The following is a 24052-nucleotide window of genomic DNA, read 5'->3' on the forward strand; positions in this document are numbered from 1 at the left end:
AAAAAAAATGGAGAAAAAAGTGGTTCCACAGTTTTCTGGAAAGACAAAGGACTCATATTCCAATAAGATCTGACTCTAAGCTACACTTCAAAAAAAAAGTGAAATAGTTCCTCAGAAATCACAACATCCAATTGCTTCAGTGGCCAGGCAACTCTTCTGATATCAACCTTATAGATAATTTGTGGATCATGGTGAAAAAGAGACTTAAAAAAAATCAGCGAACGCCTGTTATTCCCTTACAGGGAGTAAAAGGGAGTAGGCGAGGCCTTTATACCCTATCTAGCTTTTCGAGACTGAGTGGGCAGTTCAATCTCCACTGGTAAAGAGACTTGGAAAATTAAATTGTGATACAAAGAACAACTTAATGCAATCGATTATAAAAGTATGGTTTCGAGATTCCGGAGTAAGAAAAAATGTTTTCTGCGTTGGTAGAGTCCATACGTAAGCTAATTAATGAACTCATTAGGAATAGAGGAGAACAGGTATCAGTTATTACATAAGGCTGGAGTTTAATTGTTGTACTTATTTTCTTGCGAATTAAAAATTTTTCTTTAATATGTGAATTTGCGTATTAATTTGTTCTCTACTGTAGCTCTCAACAATATCAACGATCTTAGGCAAGAACATATTTACTAAACGACGAACTCCACTTCTACCTGTAGGCCACTTTCTGCTAAAGTTGTCTTCGTCAATGCATTCCGTTACTCGCTTGCCAACGGCATCGTTTCTCCTGACGTGGCGTCAGGAGAAACTGTCAGGAGATAAAAGCGTCGTTCAGAAGGTTTCTTCTCATGGATATGGATGGTTTTTGCTTGTTTTTGTCAGAGGCTGGTATTTAGATTGCGAATGGGGTCTTGTCTTTGATGGAGTTGAGCCGAAGCTTTTGGAGGAGTTGTCTGGGGGAACTACTCTACTGCTAAACTGGGCTCAATATTAAAAAAATGTTTCTTGGTTCTGGCATAAGTTAACCCCGTATCTTTTTTTTTCGTATACTTTTATTCACAGCTGCTTGGCAGGGCAAACTTTCGAATCACCATACCATATTACTTCATTTTTCTTATATTTTAATTAGCTTAATACTGTATTGTTATTAATATGATTATTCGTTGCTATCTTATCTACTTCAACGTTTTCCATCTTCACCTTGTTCTGCTCATTTTTCTCATCTTGACTTAGTTTGTTTAACTACGTCGTCGTCAATATGGATAAAATATATCACTTCTCTACACTTCGTATCGATTATATATTTCAATGTAATATCGATGGCATTAAAATTTTAATATGCACTTCGCATCCATGGTAACCTGGACGGATATATATGTCTTGGCCAGTTTGGTTTAAATCCTGTCCCTATGTTGAGGAATTATCTTGTCATTTGTCTTGTCGAATAATTTGTTTTAAACGCTTAATATTTTATCGTATAACATTGCTTTAATGTATAACAATATACAAAGTAAAACTGTTAATGAATCATTCAAAGCTCTATATTTATTACTATACCAATGCGGAATTTTTTTTCCTTCTTGGATACCTTCAAATCAATGCCGTCATCAGATTAGATCGCGCTCTGAGGCAAACAATTATATATCGCCCCTGATGGATCATAAGACAAACATATGACAAAATCTCCATTGCTATTTTGTTTTTATTAGAAGAGAGTCATTAATGCAAAATGATTACATAACAATATTCATAATATATTTGCTCTACGGGGATATCGCACAATAAAACTGTTTATAAGCTTTTCTAAATTTAAATTTTAAGCTACGTCCGCCTCTATCGATGTAGTTCTACACCAACCAATCTTTCTTAGGTCATTGCTGTTCGTAAAGAATTTTTAATCAGTTTAACCTTGGAAAAACGTTTTCTGCACTTGCTATGCTTCCTGTCAGCGTAGCGACGGAGCCTATCGCGATATGACTGAACGAGCGTTCTTATTAAGCTGCGCGGCGAGGCAGGCTGCCTCTATGCTTCATCCTGTCTATGGTACTGCTTTTAGCCCTCTTGCCTGTATTTGGCTCAATGTAGGCTAGTTTTCTTCTAAAGTGGTCTTTGGGACTTCATTTCATTTCGCGCTTGCCAACAGCATCATTTCTCCTTACGTGATTTAATAATAGGGTCATTCAGAAGGTTCCTCATCATGGATAAGAATCGTTTTTGTTGGCTGTTTACAGAGGATGGTATTTAGCTTGAGGATAAGTTCTTGTCTTTGACTGAGTTGAGCCAAAGATTTTGCAGTAGTTGTCTGGGGAACTACTGTAGTGTCCCCAAACACAACTACTTTCAGTAATCAAGATTAATGAGCTTGACCCTTTCGGGTCATTCATTGAGGTTAGATGAATCAAAGAATCAGCAAGTTTTTCGAAGACCACTTTCTAATCATATATAAGTGTGCATGATCTTCTCGTTAACCCCTAATGCAGGCTGAGCGGTAAGGAAACATGTGATATTACAAAGAGAAGTACGTAATTTTTTTGCTTGTTGCATCTATTAAGATATTGTTCAATTTAAAAATTCTAACAATTATGTAACCAATGACGTTCAACTTGCTAGGAAAAAAGGGGCATTTGTTATAATTATTTTTATTTTCTTCCAGGCGATCTTTAGAAATCATGGAAGGTCTGTCATGCTAAATATTTCTGTTCTTAAGTAGAAATTTATTCACAATTTAGCATGGAATTCTTTCATCTCGATCTGGCGGGACTCCAAGAAAAGAAGCAAGCCTGTAGAGCTATCATTGCCTCATTTGAGTTGTCTGGGAGCTCTTTTGATGCGAATTATCAGCACAAGCATTTCACCTCACCTCACCTGACGTCTGCTGGATGACTATACTTTATGTGTTTCCTACAACCATGCTATCAAGCAACTATCGGTGTCTCTGTAGAAAGTAAAAAAAAAAAAAAACTGCATGAATATACCTGAAAATAAGAAAAACTTGCAAGAAATACGTGAAAAACCAAATTAACAAAATAACAGCTAACTTTTATCTTCTAAAAAGCATTTCCACACACGTTTCTCAAATATCGGTAGAATCATTTAATGGTCTGATTTACGATTAATGAACTTTTAATAACAATGGACCAAGGACTGAACCCCTTCTGGTACATCATCGGTCTCTTCATATCTTGTAGACTAACATCCTCACATGACACTTTTTGATAACTAAATGTCAGACATCCTCTTATCCACGATAATATTTTATAAGAGAATCGTATATTCTCTAATTTACGTATCAGTCTTCAATGCTGAATCTCGTCAAAACCTATAGAAATATCGAAAGGCATGATGACATATGCTTTCCTCTTGAACGCTAATAGTATTACAATGTAAAAAGTTGCTTAACATATCCTATACCCACCAATCCCATCTGTTTTATAAAGTATAAAGTGTACATCAAGTTATTATTGTATGCAAGCTCTTACCAGGTTTTCATGAATCTTCTACAGCATTCCAGAGATATTCAGAGATCAATATTTAAGACTTGTCAGCCTTCCGTCACCTTTATGCAATGAGATTATCACATTTTCTTTCCTTTCGCGTGAAATCTTCACTGTTCTGACGCAAAATTTATACAAACAGCTCAGTTGACAGTTTTCTAATCTCTGTGCTGATATCCCAACAGTCTCTATTGCGGATTTCATAATAAGATTTAGTGCAATTAGTACATTCGCCTCCTCGTACACGTTGTTTCTTTATCACGGTGAATAGGTAGTAATGACTAAATGTTGCATACACCGTGTTGTTAGCTTTTAGAAAAATGGGCATTCATTACTTGAACAATTTTCTCCATCTTTCAGAGGAATACCATATACTGTACATTCATTAAAGTTACTTTTTTATCTATTCTATCTTTTACTTGCCGTATTAAAGATAAAAAAATTTTTGTCATTAACTTGTAAAGGCAGTTTCAATTCCTACTCACATTTACCTCTCAGTAAAGGAGTTTTATTTCTAACCCAGCTCTCAGATCAGTAAATAAAATTAATTTGAACACTTTCTTGTATAACCAGTTTATTGTTTTGACATCTTATTTCATATAAATTTATTCTATTGATTTCCTAACATACCAGCTTTGCTAATTCTGCCGTCCATTTCCAAATTTAATTTGCCACCTTCATTAAAAAATTTCACTTTAGCTAAATAGCCCATAGCTCATTAGAAGTGGCATTTGGACTCCACGAAGCTTGACCGTACGAAGGAAGACGTATTCGATTCTAGTCGCTGACTAGAAAAATATTTTCTAAGCTTTTTTCGACAGGTTCCTGAGAATGGCGAGTTCTGGTACGAGCAAGCGGGTTTTTTCTCCCAAAACATTGGATTTTCGTCCGGTAAATTCAAAAAAATCGACATTCGAATTCACGCTATTTTCCGACATTAAAAAAAGTTGTGTTAGAGCTAGAAACCACGAGATGGCGGCACTTGTTAGCAGTCCCTTCACTGCTTGCCGATTAAATTCGGATAGCCTTGATCCAGCTATTTTTGATTGGCTACCAGTGGAGATTGAAATGTCCACTCAGTTTTCAAAATGTTAGATAGTGCTAAAACGACCTCGCATTTTCCCTGTATATATATATATATATATATATATATATATATAGGGAGAATAGATTAGAGAAATTAGAGTTTATAAATTCCAGATCCGATTAAAGTCTGATCAGTATCATCCAGACCTCAGCTCTCAGTGAAGGCTAAATGCTGCAAAGTGGTTCATCACCATGCCAAAGATCTGCACCTTCATCTATTCAAAATAAAATCGCTAATAGAGTTATTTATTTAGTCCATAATCCCTGTGATTAGAATCAGAGTGTTAAAAAAATCCACTAACTCCTTTTATTATTCCCTAATGGAAGATGGCCAGGCCAGTTAGCTTTACTGAGTTTTGAACACAAGTCAGCAGCTGACTGCCTCCCTCAGCCAATCGCAAAATAGCTGACTCAAGACTGTCTGTGAATTGTATTGTCACCTGCCGAAGAGAGTATGGGAGGCAACTGTCATCCGAACCTTAATGCTATATATCATTTTTATTTTAAATAGCATGGTCAATTTTGTTTAGTTTGTGAGCTTAAAAACTAAAGTTCTCTTACGAAAAAACTTACTTATTAACCAGTCGAAGAAACGCTTCTAACACGTTCCTCTAGGAATCGACTGGAATCGAACATATAATGAGCTTTCTTCGGACGGTTAAGCGGTATGCACACGCCATTTCTTAAAAATATTTATTTTTTTTCTTTTAACAATCATAAAGCTCATATCAATTTTCCAAAGATAATTGGATAAACTCTTGTAAACTAAACTGCTCACTAATTTAATAGGCAGTATTTAACTTATTGCAATTAACACTGTCCTGCCTGGTTGGCTGACGGTTAGCGTGTCCTCTCTCCATCAAAGTCTGCGGGTTCTAATCCCACATAGCCATGGATGTTTCTGATTGTCTTCTACCTTGATACATTCATTCATCCAGGTATAGATACACTGTCCCAAGATGGGCTTCTCACCATGGGAATAGTAGATCCAACCTTCTCGCACTGGAAGAAGTCTTCTCCCTCTAGTGGGTTGAATATACAGGCTGAACATCATCATCATTAATCAAGTGACACTGACAACTCACCCCGTTGTTATCAAATGTTTAGACTCTTGACTAACAAGAAGACTATGACAACTGCTTTCATTTTGAGTTTTAAGCGCAACTGGTTTTAATCTCTACATAACTATGGATTCTATAAATATTTTTTTCTTAGTTGCATAGTAGAAAATAGACTTTTGGAAAGCCTGAACTTTTATTACTTTATTTCAACAGAAAGGAACTCAGCTTGCATGCAAGTTGCCTATTGTATCCATTCTACCTACTTAGTTCAATAGGCAGATCATGTATTCAAATTTTGCGACAATGAAAGATAGATATCAGGATAAAAGTGTACTTCATCCTTCCTTTTCGGAAATAAAAAGTTTATTTATTTATTTATCTATTTTTTTCATTTTCATAGATACTAACCTGGTACCTGGTAGACTTACATAACCTGTTAATAAGTGTCATAATTCCAGTTCTGAATAAAAAATATATTGAAAATTCTGCCACTACAATTGAGTTACGAATGGGCAGTGGTGCGCAATATACAGTCATGGGGCGAGGATAACCTTGTCACATTCAGTGTCACAAGCACATTCTGCCTTTTCTTTCACCAAAGAGTTCTCATCCTCCTTCCCATACACTTAGTAATACTCAAATCACCATGCAAGATCAGATCTCATTATTTGGACTAACGTTTATATTATCTCCAGTTTTTCCTAGCATAATCACATCAAATCAAGTTACTCAGCATTCAAGAAACTTGACATTCTTGTTTGTTCCGGAGCCTATGTTATACACAATGCACTTTTAACTAAATACAAATCCCAAATCCACCATGTTCAGAATACTGCTCTCATGTTTGGGGCTGTGCACTTAAATATTAAAAAAAAATCAGTTAACGCCTTTTTATTCTAGTATATACAGGGAGTAGACGAGGCCGTTTTTAGCCCTATCTAACTTTTTGGAGACTGAGTGGGCAGTTCAATCTCCACTGGTACCCAATCCGAGATAGCTGGCACATGGCTATCACTAATTATACGGTACGCAGTGAAGAGAGACGGCTCTACAGGTGCCGCTATTTCGTGGTCCTAACCCTAACACTCGTATTTAATGTCTGAAATAATGTGGGTTCTACAGTCGAGTTTCTTGAGTTTATGGGACGATAAATCCGAGTTTCCGGGAGAAAAAACGTGCCAGAGATCGACTAACTCGGGAACCGGTTAGTAGATCTTTTTTTTTTCTTTTCGAAAAAGGCTTGAAAAAATTTCCTCTAGTCGCCGACTGGAATCGAAACCAAGTCTTCCTTCGTGCGGCCAAGCGCCGTGGTGTGCAAACGCCACATCCACTGAGCTACACACAAGAAGTTATGTCCAATCTAGCCATGATGTCATCTTCATTAACTATAATATCCTTGATGTATGTAACAAATTCTGTAGTGTTCTTGATAAAGGATGGTGTTTTGCCTGAAAATCCTTTTAGGTATTTGGCAAGATATTTTGAAAGGTTGTACTTTATCAAGAACACTACAGAATTTGTTACATACATCAAGGATATTACAGTTAATGAAGATGACATCATGGCTATCTTGGACATGACTTCTTTATTCACTAATATCCCAACAAATGAAGTCCTAACATTACTCAAGGACAACTTATCCAAAAAATTGTTAGCCTTGCTTGCACATTGCATCATTTTTTTACTTCAAATTTCAAGATAATATATACAAACAAAATCATGGACTGGCTATTGGTAATTCTTTACCTCCTGTACTTGCAAATATTTACTTAGAGGATTTTGAAACCAAAGCTATCTCTCCTTTATTTTAACACCTAAAGTTTGGAAACGCTATGTAGATGATGTCATCATTATTTGCAGTCATGGACATGATTCCCTTATGGTTTTCCTCGAACATCTCAATAGCCGACATCAAAGTATTAAGTTTACTGCCGAGCTTGAAACGGATAATTCCTTGCCTTTTCTTGATGTCAAACTGACACGCTCTTCTGGTAAACTCAAAATATCGATATATAGAAAGCTCACACATACCAACAGATATCTGCATAGTCAGTCCCATCACTTCCCTTCTCATAAACTTGGAATAATTTCCACCTTAGGACATACAGCCCGTTCTCTTCTGGGTGACCCAATGAACATTTTATAGAAATGAACCATCTGAAAACTTTTTTCGAAGTTATTGGATATTCCAAGAGAATCATTGAAAAATTCCTTCTTAATCCTCCTAGACATCACTCAGAAGAAACAAATAGATTCAAAGGCAATATATGTAATTCTTACATAAGTACAGTTTCACATTAATTACCAAAAGTTCTAAGAAAACACAATATCAGAACATTGTTCTCTCCACTTCCAAAGATCAGTTTCTTAATAAGCCACCCGAAACCTTGTCATCATCAACTCAAATACCCTGGTGTATAAAATATTGTGTGATTGTGATATTCCTTATTTTGGACAGACAGACAAATCTGTCGAATTGCGTATGGAAGAACACATGAGGGACATTACTTACAAGAGACAGCGAGCCAGTGCATTATCTAGTCATATCCTTTTCTGGGTTAATCCTAATGATGAAAACTAAAGTCACAAAGTCTGCTGGGAAAAATCTACTAACATCTTCTGTTGCAATGATGAACTAGAGAGAAAAATCGTGGGTTCTAGAGAAATCATTTTTAATCCTGTTCATCTAAATAATAACATGAGCTACAACCTCCCAGATTGTCATTAAGCTGTAATCATGTACTGGCATTCACGAGATGCTACTAGCACGCACTACCCAACAATAAAACTAATGAAAGAACAGCTTTAAATACAACTGCAATGATTTAGTGTCAATTATGTATAGAGACTCTCTATGATGTTCATAGTTTATTTAAGCTTAAGTGTTTTAGTGTTTTTTCTTTTTTCTTTCTTTTATAATCTCACCTGATGAAGGCTGTTTAGCCGAAAGTAGTCGTGTTTTTATTAAAACCTTTTTACTTAAATCTAGGTTCTAGTCATTCAATTCTTATATATATATATATATATATATATATATATATATATATATATATATATATATATATATATATATATATATATATATATATATATATATATATATATATATATATATATATATATTAGTTAACTACATTTTACTTCCGTTTAGGGAGTATATAATAAAAAAAACATTAAGGTACATTTTCTGTGAACTCGTTTTTCTACAAGTGGGAAGAACATTTGATAACATTTAGGAGTTGTAACAACAGCTCACAAATTGACTACATTTTGACTAGAAGAAAACATCTTAAGGTTGTAACAAATTGTAAAGTAATTCCAACAGATCAAGTAGCACAACAACACCAACTGCTGTGCGCAGACTTTAAAATAAGATCGCAGATAAGAACTTCTCGATGCCATGGGATGAAGACAATTACGTGGTTTCGCTCAAAAGAGGAGAGTGTGAGGAATCGTTTTAGGGAGAGGGTGTTAGAGAGGATTTCGGATGGACTGGAAAGTGTACAAGATTCGTAGAAACATAATTCAAATGTAATCCTGAGCTGTGCAATCGAGGTGCTTGGTGAAACATCTGGAAAGATTAGAGAGCAAAAGGAGGGTTGGTGGTGGAATAATGATGTACAAGTGGCAGTGACAGCTAAGAGGAAGGCAAAGCAGAAGTGGGATGAGTCAAGAGTGGAAGAGGACAGAGAGGTGTACAAAGAGAGAAAGCAAGAAGATAAGAGAGTTGTGGCACAGGAAGGCCATGGCATATCAAGATCTGTATGATCAATTAGAAACAAAGGAAGGACAGAGAAAAATTTACCAACTAGCGAAATGTGGAAATAAAGCAGCAAAGGACATCTTACATGTGAAGCAGATCAAAGATGCTGCAGGAAGAGTATTATGGAGGGATGTGGACATAAGAAAAAGAAACAGATGGAAAATATACTTTGAGGGACTTTTGAATGAGGAAAATGCAAGGACTCACAGAGAAGATGGGCAGTCTTCTGAGGGGATGGTGCAGAACATCAGCAGAATGGAAGTGATGGAGGCCATGAAGAGGATGAGGAATGGAAAATCGGTGGGCCCGACAGAATTCCAGTGGAGGCATGGAAGGCACTGGGGGAAGAGGGAATTGACCTGCTGTGGGACCTGTTCATGAAAGTTTGCCAACAGGAAAACATACCCGAGGAATGGAGGGAGAGTTCACTTGTTCCCATCTACAAGGGTAAAGGGGATTCACAAGACTGTAAAAATTACAGAGGAATAAAGTTGATGTCCCACACAATGAAGATCCTAGAAAGGGTTCTTGATGGTAGATTGAGGAAGGAGGTGGAGATTGCAAAGGAACAATTTGGCTTCATGCCTGGTAGATCAACAACAGATGCCATCTTTGGGTTACGACAGATAATGGAAAAATATCGAGAGAAACAAAGGGAGCTACATCTCGTATTTATTGATCTGGAGAAAGCATACGATAGAGTGCCAAGGCAAGAAGTCTGGAGGTGTCTGAGGGAGAAGAAGGTGCCGGAGAAATATGTCAGGTTGGTGCAGGAAATGTACAGAAATGTGAAGACAAGTATTCGGACCTGTTTGGGACAGACAGAAAGTTTTCAAGTAACAGTTGGCTTGCATCAAGTGTCAGCATTAAGTCCGTTTCTGTTTAATATTGTGATGGAGGTGATAACAGAGGAGGTGAGAGAAGAGGCGCCTTGGACAATGTTGTATGCAGATGACATCTTGCTGTATGTAGATTCAAGAGAAGAAGCGGGAACTAAACTGGAAAGATGGAGAAAAGTACTGGAAGAGAGAGGTATGAGACTGAGCAGAAATAAGACAGAGTATGTGTTGCGCAGTGGCGGCGGCGGCCAGGAGACAGATCTGGAGCTGGAAGGAAATGTCATCAGGAAGGTGAGAGACTTTAGATACTTAGGTTCAACAGTGGAAGAAGATGGAGCTGAGAAGGAAGTGGGATGCAGGATACAAGCAGGTTGGAGGAACTGGAGGGAGATGGCTGGAGTGTCATGCGATAAGAGGGTGCCCATCAATCTGAAAGGCAAAATTTATAGGACAGTAGTCAGGCCAGCTATGACATATGCTATAGAAACTGTGGCCCTGAGGAAAAATAACATCAGCAGAATGGTGGAAGTAGCAGAGATCAGAATGCTTAAGTGGATGTGCGGTGTGACCAGAAAGGATCGTCTGAGAAATGACTATATCATGGGAACAGCGAAAGTTACAAACTTAGCAGCGAAAATACAGGAGGCAAGGTTGAGATGGTTTGGTCATGTGATGAGGAAGGAGGATGAATATGTGGGAAGAAGGGTCATGCAGATGGATGTGCAAGGAAGGCGGAAGCGTTGGCGGCGAAAGAAAAGACGGAGGGAGCTGGTAGAAGAGGACTTGAAGATGAAGAACTTGGATGTGGTGACAGCCCAAGACAGGAAGGTGTGGAGGAGACTCATTACAAACAGTGACCCCACTTAAGTGGGAGAAGCTGCAGAAGAAGAAGAAGATTAATGTACATTTTCTAGATCTTTGTTTCAGCTGATTTTGGAGAGACTTGATCTTTGAGCGTGGAAAAGTATTGTTTTATCATTAGGAAACAAAATCTGGTTAATCCCTGATCTTGGCAAAATTGTCCACATAATAATCATAAGTACATCGAAGCGATTAAGTTTGTACTTCCTTTCTAGCATTCCTTGAGGACGCACTCAATTTGTAGTGCTGAATGACGGCGATTGTCTATCCAGATTTCCGGAACACGTTGAGATATGAGTTTTTCTGTGAGTTTCATAGAGATTATCTGAGTCAGTCGATATAGGGGAATTACTGAGTGAGCACTTCCCAAGAGTATATCATCCAGGTGGTGATATTGAAAAAAATGAAGGAACCATTAATTTATAGGGGAATTTTGGTGAATGAAGTGGATTTGAATAGTCTATTACAGAACCTTAATGTGAATACATCTGTGGAATTGGACGATATACCAGCACTGGTTTTATGTGAAGTGACTAAAGAATTGTCAGTGCCCTTGACCATATTGTTTGATCTGAGTCTCGGATCTGGTTTAGTCCCAAAGGGGTGGAAAGAGGGGAAATAGTTCCACTGCATGAAGGAGGATCCAAGACTACTTGCAAATTTCCGACCGATCAGCATATCAGGAGTCTTTATCAAGGTCTTGGAGAAAGTAGTGAAGGGAAAAATGCAGGAATGGATTGATGAAAATGAGATACTGTATGGGGGACAGCATGGTTTTGTGAAGGATTGATCATGCCTTATCAACTTGTTCACGTTTTATAACACAGTGATTGCTGAACTGGATAAGGGTAATGGGTTTACAGTGATACTGCTGGACTTGGATAAGGCCTTTGACAGGATACCAAATAGAATTCTAATCTGTAAACTTTAGCATATGGAAATGGATTAAGGTTTGGTGAGATGGATAGGAGGGTGGTTGATGGAGAGATACCAGAGAGTAGTGTTCTCTTGAGTAGAGTCCAAGAGATGGCCTGTGACCTGTGATGTGCTGCGGGGTTTTGTTCTTGGCCATTGCTGTTTAATTTGTTCATTAACGATATAGGGAAGGATCTGAGAAGAACAGTTCATTTATTCGCTGATGATGCAAAGTTGGGTAGGGCAATAATGAATGCAGAAGAAGTCAAAATCTTGCAGGATGATTTGGATAGATTGGAGGTCTGGGCTAAGGAGAATGGATGTCAATTTAATGTGACAAAATGTAAGGTTATGCATTTTGTGGTGAAAAGATAATCAGCAGTATATCACATTGGGGGAACTGTACTCCAGGAGATTTGAGGAGGCCAGAGACCTGTCAGTGTTGGTGTATAGGGAGTTGAAGTTTATGGGGCACATTACAAAAGTGGATAAATCAGCTCATCAAATCACTTAGATGCTGAAGAATACTTTGACGAACAGAGATAAGCAAGTTAATGTTCCTCTGTATCGAACCTTGATAAGATCTCATCTCGACTACTGATCCCAGATTTGGTCACTTAGGTTTCTTCTTGATGGGGAGGAGGTTGAGAGGATCCAGAGGCGAGTGACCAAGATGATAGCAGGTCTATGGATTGAACCTTATGAACACAGGTTGGAGATTTATGGGTTGCAGAAATTGGTTGATAGGTGGAAAAGGGGAGATATGATCGAGACATTCAAATTGCTGAAGGGTTTTCTATAATATTAATTCTATAGAGCCTGTGTAGCTCAGTAGAAGTGACGTTTGCACTCTATAGCGCTTGACCGCACGAAGAAAGGATTTGGTGGTTCAAATCTAATCGCCGACTAGAGGAACTTTTTCTAAGGCTTTTTTCAGTCGGTTCCCGAGTTAGTCGATCTCTGGCACGGGCTAGCGGTTTTTTCTCCCGGAAACTCGGGTTTTTCGTCCCGTAAACTCAAGAAAATCGACTGTAGAACCCACACTACTTTCAGACATTAAAAATATTGTGTTAAGGTTACTGACCACGAGATGTCGGCACTAGCTTGCCGCCTTCTTCACTGCGTACCGATGAATCAGTGATAGCCTTGGGCCAGCTATCTCTCTGATTGGCTACCAGTGGAGATTGAACTGCCCACTCAGTCTCCAAAAGTTAGATAGGGTAAACGGCCCCGCCTACTCCCTATACAGGAACAACATAGGTGTTAGCTGATTTTTTTTTATTTAATTCAGAGGATATTTTTGAGAACATGATTGGTGGTGGGAGGACTAGGGGACATCCATGGAAGCTGGGCAAGAGTGTGGTTAGTAAGGGTGTTAGAGCTGGGTTTTTTACTTTTAGAGTGGTGAATGAGTGGAATAAGCAGCCAGAGTCTGCTTTGGGTGCTGTGACGTTGAATGAGTTCAAGACAAAGTATGATAGTTACTGCGTGAATATCGAATAGTTGTGATGGACATGATATTTAGGGCTTCCCTCGATTAGTCTAAGGACTCCTTGGAGTCGCCCGTAGTAATAATAATAATGAGTTTCTCTGTGAGTTTCATAGAGATTAACAATTGGGCTTCTTTTGGCTGTTTGGATGATTATTTCAATTATTCGTCCGCCATCTGTGGTGAAGAATTGATTTGTTTTATATTGAAAAACAAAATTGTAGAACCGCAAAGGTCGATAGCTGGTGGCGTAAGGGTTTAATCTTTTAGTTTATTATCGTAACTAAAGCGATTTTTTTTTTTTTTTTTTTACCCTGGTAATTGTTTCAGTAATGGCGTTGAGTAATTTTAGTTACTTTACTTCTAGAATAAGCATTTACAGTTCTAAAGGCGTGTACTGTTCTTTTTGGAAAGCCTTATTGCCTGGTGTTCCCCGTCAAGTATCTTGGATAAGTGGAAAGACATGGCGTGATTCAGATCGAAAGAAACCTGCACCATGGCCTTACGAGACCAAAAAATATACATTTTTTCATGGTTACATTGATGACACTCTTAGTCGGTTTGATGAAAATACAAAACTTCTCGTTGTTGATGGAAATATAGCCTCAGGAAAAACCACACTTGCTCAGGATTTAGCTAAAGAATTGGATATGATTTACATGCCAGAAGCTAACATGGATGACTTCTATATTACTGACTATGGTTACGATCTAAGGCAGCTTGATCCGTTTCTTCCCGATTCACTGAAAAGTTTTGATTTAAAATCATTTTACAGAAATCCTCGTCAGACGAATGTAGCATTGTTTCAAATCCGAATGTATATTATTCGATATATGCAGTATCTTGACGCATTGGCACACATTTTAAATACAGGTATGCCCTGAAATACCAGTCTTGAATATTAAAATCAGCTATCGCCTTTTTTATTCCCGTCTTAAATATTTAACATATTAAAAGTGAAATGTTAAGATCAGCTTGTAGCAGCATTAAGGTAGATTCATCTAATTTCCACTACTAAACTGGGCACCATCTCAGGCAGTAGTAATGCTTCAGTCACCGATAAAGCTTATTGAACTGTTAGGTCTTCCACCTGAAGCATATTCTTCTGCAGGCATCTACCCCCCATCCCCATCACTTATACAGATACAGTGTGACAAAATTCCACACAAACCATTGTACACATAAAATAATGAAATTATTCCCAATTTTTGATAGAAGTGAGCAGAGGAGGTAAACAGTAATACTAATAAAAAGGTTGAGACTAGTCAGTGTATTTAACAATGTGCTGTGGGAAGATACTGCTTTTCAGAACTACTTATGCTAGAGGACTACGCTATGGTGTCTATCTGCTGGTATAGTGGATAGTGGCAGTGCTAATGATGCGAGTAACGTTCAAGAGCACACTCGGTTTGAGGGAGTGGCAGAGATGAACCAAGTCCCTCTGAGGCACTTTTTGTTTGGTCAGTGACCAAATTGGTTTGAAAGCACTAGTTCTCGTCTAATCATTGAAGTTAAGCATACCTGAGCCCAGTTAGTATTTGTTTCTCCTCCTTAGTGTAGTTGGAATAACAGTTGCACACATTGGAAAAGGCCCAAGTTCGATCCTCATCTTGACGAGAGGAATCTTCATATGGGTGTTTTTTCAATTGAAGGTGAGTTAGTTGAATACAGACAAATTGGCCTTGAGAACACATGCAATTTTCAGACAAAAATTACTTGTGGTGGTGGGCAGTAGATGGTGTTGGTGTAGATGATTGTAGTTGTGGTTTGCTGTAGTTGGTTAAGTGGTGGAGACAGTTGTAGAGGTGCTCTCCATTGATGAGGCTTTGGAGACTCCTTGGAAGTGTCACATAATGTGAAAAAAAAACTGACTGTGCAGACAGAGCATAGTGCCAGTTTTTAAGATGCTAATTAAAAATGTGGCTATTCTCATGATCCACAGTACAATTAATCCTAATGCATTCTTAATAGCTAATCTTATAGAGCTTTTGTTAGGCAACAGTTCTTTTGCGATTGCAGAAGACAGCAGAACTGAAAAACACCAAATGATAAATGTGAAATTGCTGAACCACCAGCAATAACTTCAGCTTAATGCTTCTTGAATACAGCACTGAAATAGTTTTCTTACTGCAAGCTAATCTTAACATGAGTAGTATATCAGTATGATACAAATATGATATGATATTGGCTTGTTATGGTATTAAAAACAAGTAAATGCAGCATACAGCTGGTTTTTAAATGGTTATATTTTTCATTGTTGCAGTTTGCTTTTGGTTATTAGTCTTTCCACATAGTTGCTCAGTTTTCTGGTGTATGCAGTGTTGGAATATGACTGCAGAATTTTCATTTACTGACATGAAGGGATGCTTATCCCCATGTCACTTCTTATTTTTTGCAAAATAAAGAGAAAGATGAGTGTTAGCTAAATTTTTTCTAGTGGAAAAATAAACAAAGAGCCATTCAATTAAATACTCATGTGGAGACAGTCATAGGAATGGAGTAGCATTTGTACAAAAAAATAAGATTATGCAGTCCTTACTTGGATTTTGGCCCATTGCATTAAAAATTGCAGCTCAACCTTTTAATATTTTTATTGTCCAAATATATGCACCTACTTCTGATTACCCAGATGAAGATGTAGAATGTTTCTATGAAGATATTCAAAATGCACTAAACAATGCTAAATCAGATGACATAACTATCATTATGGGAGATCTAAATGCTAAAGTAGGCTCAGGAAATATCTCTTCCCGCATGGGAAACCAGCGCTTGGGACATAAATATCCAAGAAGAGAAAGATTAATACAGTTCTGTTAAGAAAACAATCTGGTAATAGCAAATACTTTATTTAGCCACCCTCCTAGAAGACTTTACACATGGAAAAGTCCCGGAGACAGCTGTAGGAACCAGATTGACTATATAATGATTAAAAAAAGATTCTGGAATAACATCTTGCAAGCCAAAACATACCCAGGGGCTGATATTGGATCAGATCACAACCCTGTGGTCATTAAAGCAACAATAAAATTAAAGAAAACAATGAAACCTCTAAACATAGAAAAATATGATCTTGGCTCCCTTAAAAATCAAGAAATACAAGATAAATTTTTAAAGGAACTGGCACAATCCACTGCTATTAATGTTCCTGATCCCACCAAGTATCCTTACCCTAAAGATGAGATTGAGGATAGATGGCAGAAATTTAAAGAGGGCATAAAAAAAAAAAGGCATTTAAACAATTCCCAAATGTGAGAAGAAAATGAGTAAACCCTGGATGAATGACAAGATACTGAAAATGATGGAGGAAAGAAAGAAACAAAAATCGTCCTGAATACAAGAACTTAAACAAGGAGATCAGGAAAGAATGCAAAGAAATATTGCAAAAGAACTATGGCTCAACAACAAATGCAAGGAAATTGAACTTCTGGACAAAAAGCACAAAGCCAGAGAACTTCATTGAAAAGTTAGGGAGCTAACTAACAAATCTTGCAAAGGGTAGGCTCTCGTTGCATTGAAGATACCAGTGGAAACATCCTAATGGAGAAAGACAAAATAAGGGATAGACGGGTAGAGTATTCAAAGGAACTCTACAATCATGATAGAATAGATAAGCCAATGCAAGAAGATTTGGAGGGGGCTTACTATTCTTACCTGGGAAGTAACAAATGCCATTAGGAAACTGAAACCAGGAAAAGCTCCAGGAATAGATGGAATTATAGCAGAATATCTTAAGGCTTTAGATGATAAGGCAATAAGATCACTGACTGACATATGCAACAAAATATATGAAACTGAACACCTGCCAAAAGATTTTAAACACTCAATATTCCTACCAATACCTAAAAAATCGAGACAATCAAATGTGAAGAATACAGAACAATCAGTCAGATAGCAAAAGTTATGTTATATATCATCCTAGAAAGAAATAAACATAAAATCAAAATGGAAATTAATGAAACACAATCTGGTTTCCAGGAAAATAAAGGAACTAGAGAAGGACTCTTCAACATTAAAACTATTATAGAAAGATATCTGGAGAAGCAGATATAAGTCTACTTATGTTTTATTGACTACACAGAGGTCTTTGACAATATACAACATGAACAACTAATCAAATGCATCAGAAATTTAGGAGTAGATGGTAAAGATACCAGATTACTGATGAATCTATATTGGGAGCAAACTGCCACAATAAAAATATCAGGAGAAATCTTTGTTCTGTGTTCTTTCTCCTATATTGTTTAACCTCTATACTGAAAATATCTTCCAGCAGTTAAAAGAATTTAAATGATATAGTACTAGCTGAAAATAAAAAAAGATCTTCAAAACCTATTAGAAGAGACGCTGAAGCTAAGTGAAAAATATGGACTTTATTTCAACTTCAAAAAAACCAAAACCATGCTGATGACAAGAGAAAAAGGGAAAATACCCGATATAAATATTAAGATCAGAGGAAATATTTTAGATCAAGTAGAGAGTTATATATATTTGGGTCAACTAATTACAGAGAATGGAAAGTGTGATAAGGAAATATTAAGAAGAATAGAAATTGCTAGAGCAACCTTCATTAGCATGAAAAACATTCTGACCTCAAGGGAAATTCACACAAAAACAAGAATTAGGCTGTCCAAATGCTTCATATGGTCAACACTGCTATATGGAGCAGAAACCTGGACGATATCAAAATATTGTGAAAATAAACTAAAAGCCTTGGAGATGTGGATCCTCAATTCTTAAATATTCTTAGAGTCCTATGGACTGCCAAAAAAACTAATTTAGAAATATTAGAGATGATTGGAGAAGATAGGAATCTGTTTAAAACCATTAAGAAGAGGAAACCCACCTACCTTGGTCACATACTAAGGCATGAATCCCTACAAAAAACATTTCTAGAAGGAATGATACAAGGAAAAAGAAGAAGAGGAAAGCAAAGAACAAATTGGATGGGAAATATTAAGGACTGGACCTTTTTGTCCTATGAAGAATGCAAAAGAGAAGCACAAAACCATACATGGTGGTCAACCTCCTGGAAGGAGATAACATCTGACAAGAGAAATTGTTTCTTAAAGAAACCACATATATTTGTCACTCATTCTACTCACAGCCTATAATCCTTAATGTTGTTAGGTTTGAACTCTTACTGTCTGCAGTTATCACTCAATCTAGGTAGTTAAGGCCTAGGCATCTCTGACCTTGCATGCATACCCATCTAGGAATAAATTGGTTCATCCATCTCCACTCTCTTTACAGTCTTGAACATTCAAAAGCAAAGCATCACTGATTGATAAACTATAGCACTAACTGATAAAGCATAAGTGGTATTTTACTTTATTTTATTTTAAGTGTTATTTTAAAACACAGCATGATGGAGCAGCTGTCATTCTTGCTTACTGTATTCTTTACTTCGTATGTGCTTTAATGAAGTTAAAGCTTACATAACATAAAAATATAAAACATTTTTAACATAAACTTATACCTTGGTGAGACATATTTCTAATTTTGAAGAATACAATGTAATATTTATCATCATCATCATAACACTGATTACGGGTATAGGCCATATTGGTCTGTTCTGGTTCTCATTATCCATCCAATCTCTTTTTTTGAGGTCTACCCTGCCTTCTTTTTTTTTTTTTCTTTTCTTTCATTTACATTGCCATTATAATATGTTACAGTGTTTACAATGTTTACATTGTCATTTCCTAAAAAATTAGAAGTATTTTTAACATAAAAATTAATTATTATGATAAAACTTTTTTACCATAATTAATGGTCAAAAAATAAGAATAATAACTATCTGTTATTTTTTCATACCAAGCAGCACACGCTGTTGCCTTTTAAACAAAATTTTAAAAGTGATCAAGAGCTTCTGAAATTGAACACTTCAGCATGAGTTGCCTTGATATTATACTAATTAAATAGCCTGCAGCTATTTCAAATCTATCATAAATGTTGGAAAGATGTTATAAAAAAATAAGGACCATACAAAAAACCTACCTCTTGAACATAACTAATGAGGTGTTCTGAGTTCAATAAAAAAAAAGTCATTGGAAGAACTATGTTAAGGACAAACAGACTAAGCAAATGAGCACAGGATGGGGTTGGCAGTTCAGTGTTGCAAAGTGTAACGTTTTGAAATTTGAAACAAAGATGGTATATAGCATATACACTTGGTGAGGATATATTGTGGATGGTATCGTGTGTAGTTGTTGGATTAATTAAGTAGTGGAAACAGTGAGTTGTGTGCAGTAGAGTAGAACAGAATACCATTGCTTGGTGAGTCCTTGGAGGTGTGGCATAAGAATAGTAATATATTGGAAGAGGTGGAGGAAGCTGGATGTGATGGTGGATAGGAATCTAAATTTTAGAGGGCACATTGCTAAAATTATGCACACAACACAATGAATTCTGCCAATGACACAGAGGACATTGACTTGTAGAAGTAAGGAGATTCTGGTTCCATTGTGTAAGCCTTGATTAGGCCACATATGGACTACTGTGCATAGATTGTCGCTTTGTTTTCAAAAGGATGAAGAATTACTGAAAAGGAGCCAGAGGCAGACTAAGATGGTTTCTGGTATCTTGAAAGTTGAGTATGAAGAAAGGTTAAGAAAATGCAATTTTGTCTAATGGATAGAAGGAGTGTTGGTAAGGATTTCTTATCAGATTAATGTTAATGTTTTCACAGAATGGTAGGAGATTGGGGGGTGGGGCAGGACAGCGAGAGAGAGAGAAAACAAGAGGTCATGTCTGTAAGCTGTATAAGAAGGGTGTGAGCAAAGGAATGAGAAGCTGGTTTTATGCATGGAGGGTGGTGAATTATTGTAATGAATCACCTGAGAGTATGTGGTATCTGCAGAGAATGAATGTATTTAAGCAGGGTATGATGAGCTGCGTATGTGAGAGACAGAGGGAACCTCCTGTGGTGAGCCCTTGACTACATTTAGGTGTGAAGATAATAATTATCTAGCATCGTGTTCATGTATTCAACATTCCAAGATTCTAACATAGTGCAGCAAATTTCTCTATGCTCAATATAATGTTTCTTTATTGTCCAGATATTCAGCTAACTAGATGTGCCCTGATCACTGTCTTATAAAGTACTTGTCAGTTGCTTCACATTTTGACTAACCTTTATAACTTGGGCAATGCATTTAGTGAAATTCAGCATCCTGTCTGTCAGTCCATAGAGTGAGTCTCCATTATTACAACACATTTCATTTTATCTCCTTTGTCCAGTGCATATAGCTTTACACTTAGCAGCATTGAACTGGTACCACTATTCCGTTGTGTAAAGGTCCAGTTTTACCCCACGGTCACAGAACCTATAGTACCATGTGTTCCTAAGTGATTAAGCAGAAAGAAGTAGCCTGTTGATGTGTTTCTTAAAGTGTTGGTGGTTGTACTTGATAGGAAAAAAAAACAGTATGGGAAAGATTGTCCCAAAGAATAGAGGTAGATGGAATGAAGGAAGGTGATGAGAAGTTTTAATAAAGGAGTATTTAAGCTTAGGTGCTGGTTTACACCCAATGCAAATTTAATGGAATAAGTATAGCACAAAGAGAAATAATTAAACAGGTGGTATAATCATTTCAATATTTCATCTCTGTCACAGAGATATCTTCAGGAATATAATGTTAAAATTGTAATAACACACAAGAAACAAATAGAAGAAATGATATTAGACCATATGAAGAGGAAGAAGAGGAAAGTCCTATGAAGGGCACCCTCCTCTATGGTTGCTGTTGGCTAGTCTTGGATGTTAGGCAGGAGGCCTAAGAATTAAAATTTCCTAAATCTTGGGAAGTTTAATACAACCATATTTATTACGATAATGTTGCCTTTTTAAATCTACTGATTCTGAATAGACTTTTTTTTTTTTTTTTAGAATCAAGTTTTTCTTAAAAACTGCTAATTATGATCCTATCCCCGTCTCAGAAAAAAAAAAAAAAAACATTAAAAAGGCTTTTAAAATATATCACGTCTTGTCCTTCTGAAGTTGTTAACAAGCTCAAACCTTTTAGCTCCCAGATATACAGATTGTCATAAATTCATAACCACAATTATCCTCTCTGTTTCATTAGACACTGCTGATTCCTCTCCTTGAAATTAGCCAAATCTTTAATTCCACTTGCTGGGCACACTTTTTATATAGAAAATTCCATACTTTTCAAATCTTTAATCCAGAATTTAGTTTTAAAGAATAATGATAGTGAGCTTTGATGTTACCTTATTAATCACAAAACATTCCCCTTTCTGATCCTCTAAATTTACCGAAAAATGCTTTTCCCCCTGATATTATTGATCTCTTTGATCTGGTAGGAAGAGCACATACAAACAGGTAGAAAGTACTTCCATGGGCTCTCCACCCCCCATTTCTGACCAATTTCTATATGGATCATTTTAAAAAACATTTTCTTGAAACTACCAGTCTCAAAACCTTCTATTTGGTTAGGATATATTGATGATATGTTCTCTGTTTGGCAACATGGCTCAGACACATTAAACTTTTCTCCTCCACCTCCACAGTCAGCACTCCAAAATCCAGTTCTGTTGATATAGGCAGTAACAAAATCTCTTTGATAAAGAAAATGTCAGCAGAGCTTCCAACCTCTGTTCCACCCAAGCTTCCCTTACAGCAGAACGCGCCTTCATTTGCCAAACCTTCCTGTCTAATGGTTACGATGCCAAAAAGAACTACAAATTATTCCTTTCCAACTACCCACGTCTCTCTCAACATAAAAACTATAGTAACGTCATTACTATTCCCTATATCTAGGACATATCAGAAGAAAATGTAACTTTTAAGAAATATAATCTCTGCAATGCTTTCAAGCTTCATTTGAAGCTAGCTTTTTGTCTCTGTTCTCCTAAGGATCCACTTCTTCCACTCTACTCCAGGTGTTTACAGGGTTTCATGTTTGTGCATCTTATCATATTATGGTCACTTACTGCTAACATCTGCCTAGATGTTCATGACTTATTTTTCACGGTATTAACAACACCACAAACACTTTTATCCACAAGGATGTTTTATTAATGCTAATATTTCGCCGATTTTCAACTCAGCATCATCAGAGCACAACACACATGTAAACGCGACAGTGAGTGAGTGAAACAATATAATTGCAAAAGACAAAAGATCTAAAGTCCTATTTTTGGCGCCCTCTAACGAAAAAAAAAAAAAGGCAGCAGTTATCCAGGAGTTTTTCTTAGGATAACCGTCTCCCAAATTTTTGGCAAATTAATGCAACCATATTTGTTAAGGTTGGGAGAATTCTTCAAAGCCATTGCTGACTCAAAAAATAATCTTTCAGATCTATAACGACTCCTAAATAGCACATTCGTTTTCCTCCATCTAATCCTGTGTCGAGGAGTGTCCAAAGCGTGGTCTGCCAGTCCCGACTTGCCATAGTAATAGTAGCGAATGTATCTTTCATGTTCTTCCAGGCGGATGTTCACTGATCTTCCTGTTTGCCCATAATAGGCCAAGTCACAGTCACATGGAACTTCATACACTCCTGGGTGTGCTAAAGGGTGAAGTTTATCCTTTGGCGAGCGGATCAGAGTTGCCAGCTTGACATGAGGCTTGAAGGTGGTGCGAAGGCCATGTTTCAACAATACTTTGGCTATCTTTTCCGATGTACCTCTGATATAGGGAATGGAAATGGTCATGTTGTATTCTTGTGTATTGGGGGGGGGGGGAAGAGTAATGGGCCTATGTAGTATTTTTTCTATTTTGTAGGGATTGTAGCCGTTGGCTAAGAACGTATGGCGCAGGTACTAGAGTTCAGTGGTCAGAGCTGTATCGTTAGAACAAATGGCTCTGGCTCTGTGTGTAAGTGTTTTTAAAATGCCGTACTGTTGGACTGGATGATGATGTGATTGTTTATGTAGGTATCTTCCTGTGTGTGTAACAAACTCTACCCGTTTGTTTCTGATACTCGTACCGAAGAGTTCAGTTTGTATGTTAATGATATTGAGATGGATTTAACTAGTGATATCCAGCTGTTTGCAGATGATTCAAAACTGAGGAGAGCAATGCAGAGTGAAGTGGATATTATGGCCTTACATAATATCTTTGAATAGATTGCATGCATGAGCCAGTAAGTGGAACGGTCAGTTCAATGTTGCAAAGTGTAAGGTTTTGAGATTTGGTAATCAATGATGGGATGCAACGTATGCACTTAGTGGGGAAACTTTAAAGGAAGTAGAGGAGATAAGAGATCTAGGAGTGTTGGTGGATAATGACCTGAAATTCAAGGGCCACATTGCACAAATTTTGAAGACATCTCATTGAATAATGGCAATGATGTGGAGGACCCTGACATGCAGAAATAGAGGTTATGATGCCATTGTATAAGGCCTTGATCAGGCCTCATATGGATTATTGTGTCAATACAAAACTTCCTACCAACACCGTAATCAACTTTCTTCAGTCACCCTGAAGCCTGAAGCACTCAACGTACTTTCACGTGGCCACAACTTCGCCATTGCTCCCAAAAAAATACCTAATGAGGATGTTATGATCCAGATCGAATGCAGAATCCGCCACCTTCCGAATCAAATCACCAACAGTGTAAGTCTGGATGTAGCTTGTG

General features: G+C 37.1%; 1 protein-coding gene across 1 annotated transcript in view; it reads left to right on the plus strand.

The window, feature by feature from the left end:
- Positions 1-13677: 13677 nt before the first annotated feature.
- Positions 13678-24052, plus strand: part of ND-42 (NADH dehydrogenase (ubiquinone) subunit ND-42) — a 137539-nt gene continuing 127164 nt past the window's right edge. Inside the window, exon 1 of the mRNA XM_090394848.1 lies at positions 13678-14324. Within this exon, the coding sequence (XP_090250974.1) occupies positions 13784-14324 (541 nt within the window). The 5' untranslated portion in view covers positions 13678-13783. The remainder of the gene's footprint in view (positions 14325-24052) is intronic.

This window comes from Typopeltis vanoorti, chromosome 6 (assembly GCF_054136105.1).
Source record: "Typopeltis vanoorti isolate ZY-2024b chromosome 6, IOZ_Tvanoo_1.0, whole genome shotgun sequence".
Taxonomy (NCBI): Eukaryota; Metazoa; Arthropoda; class Arachnida; order Uropygi; family Thelyphonidae; genus Typopeltis; species Typopeltis vanoorti.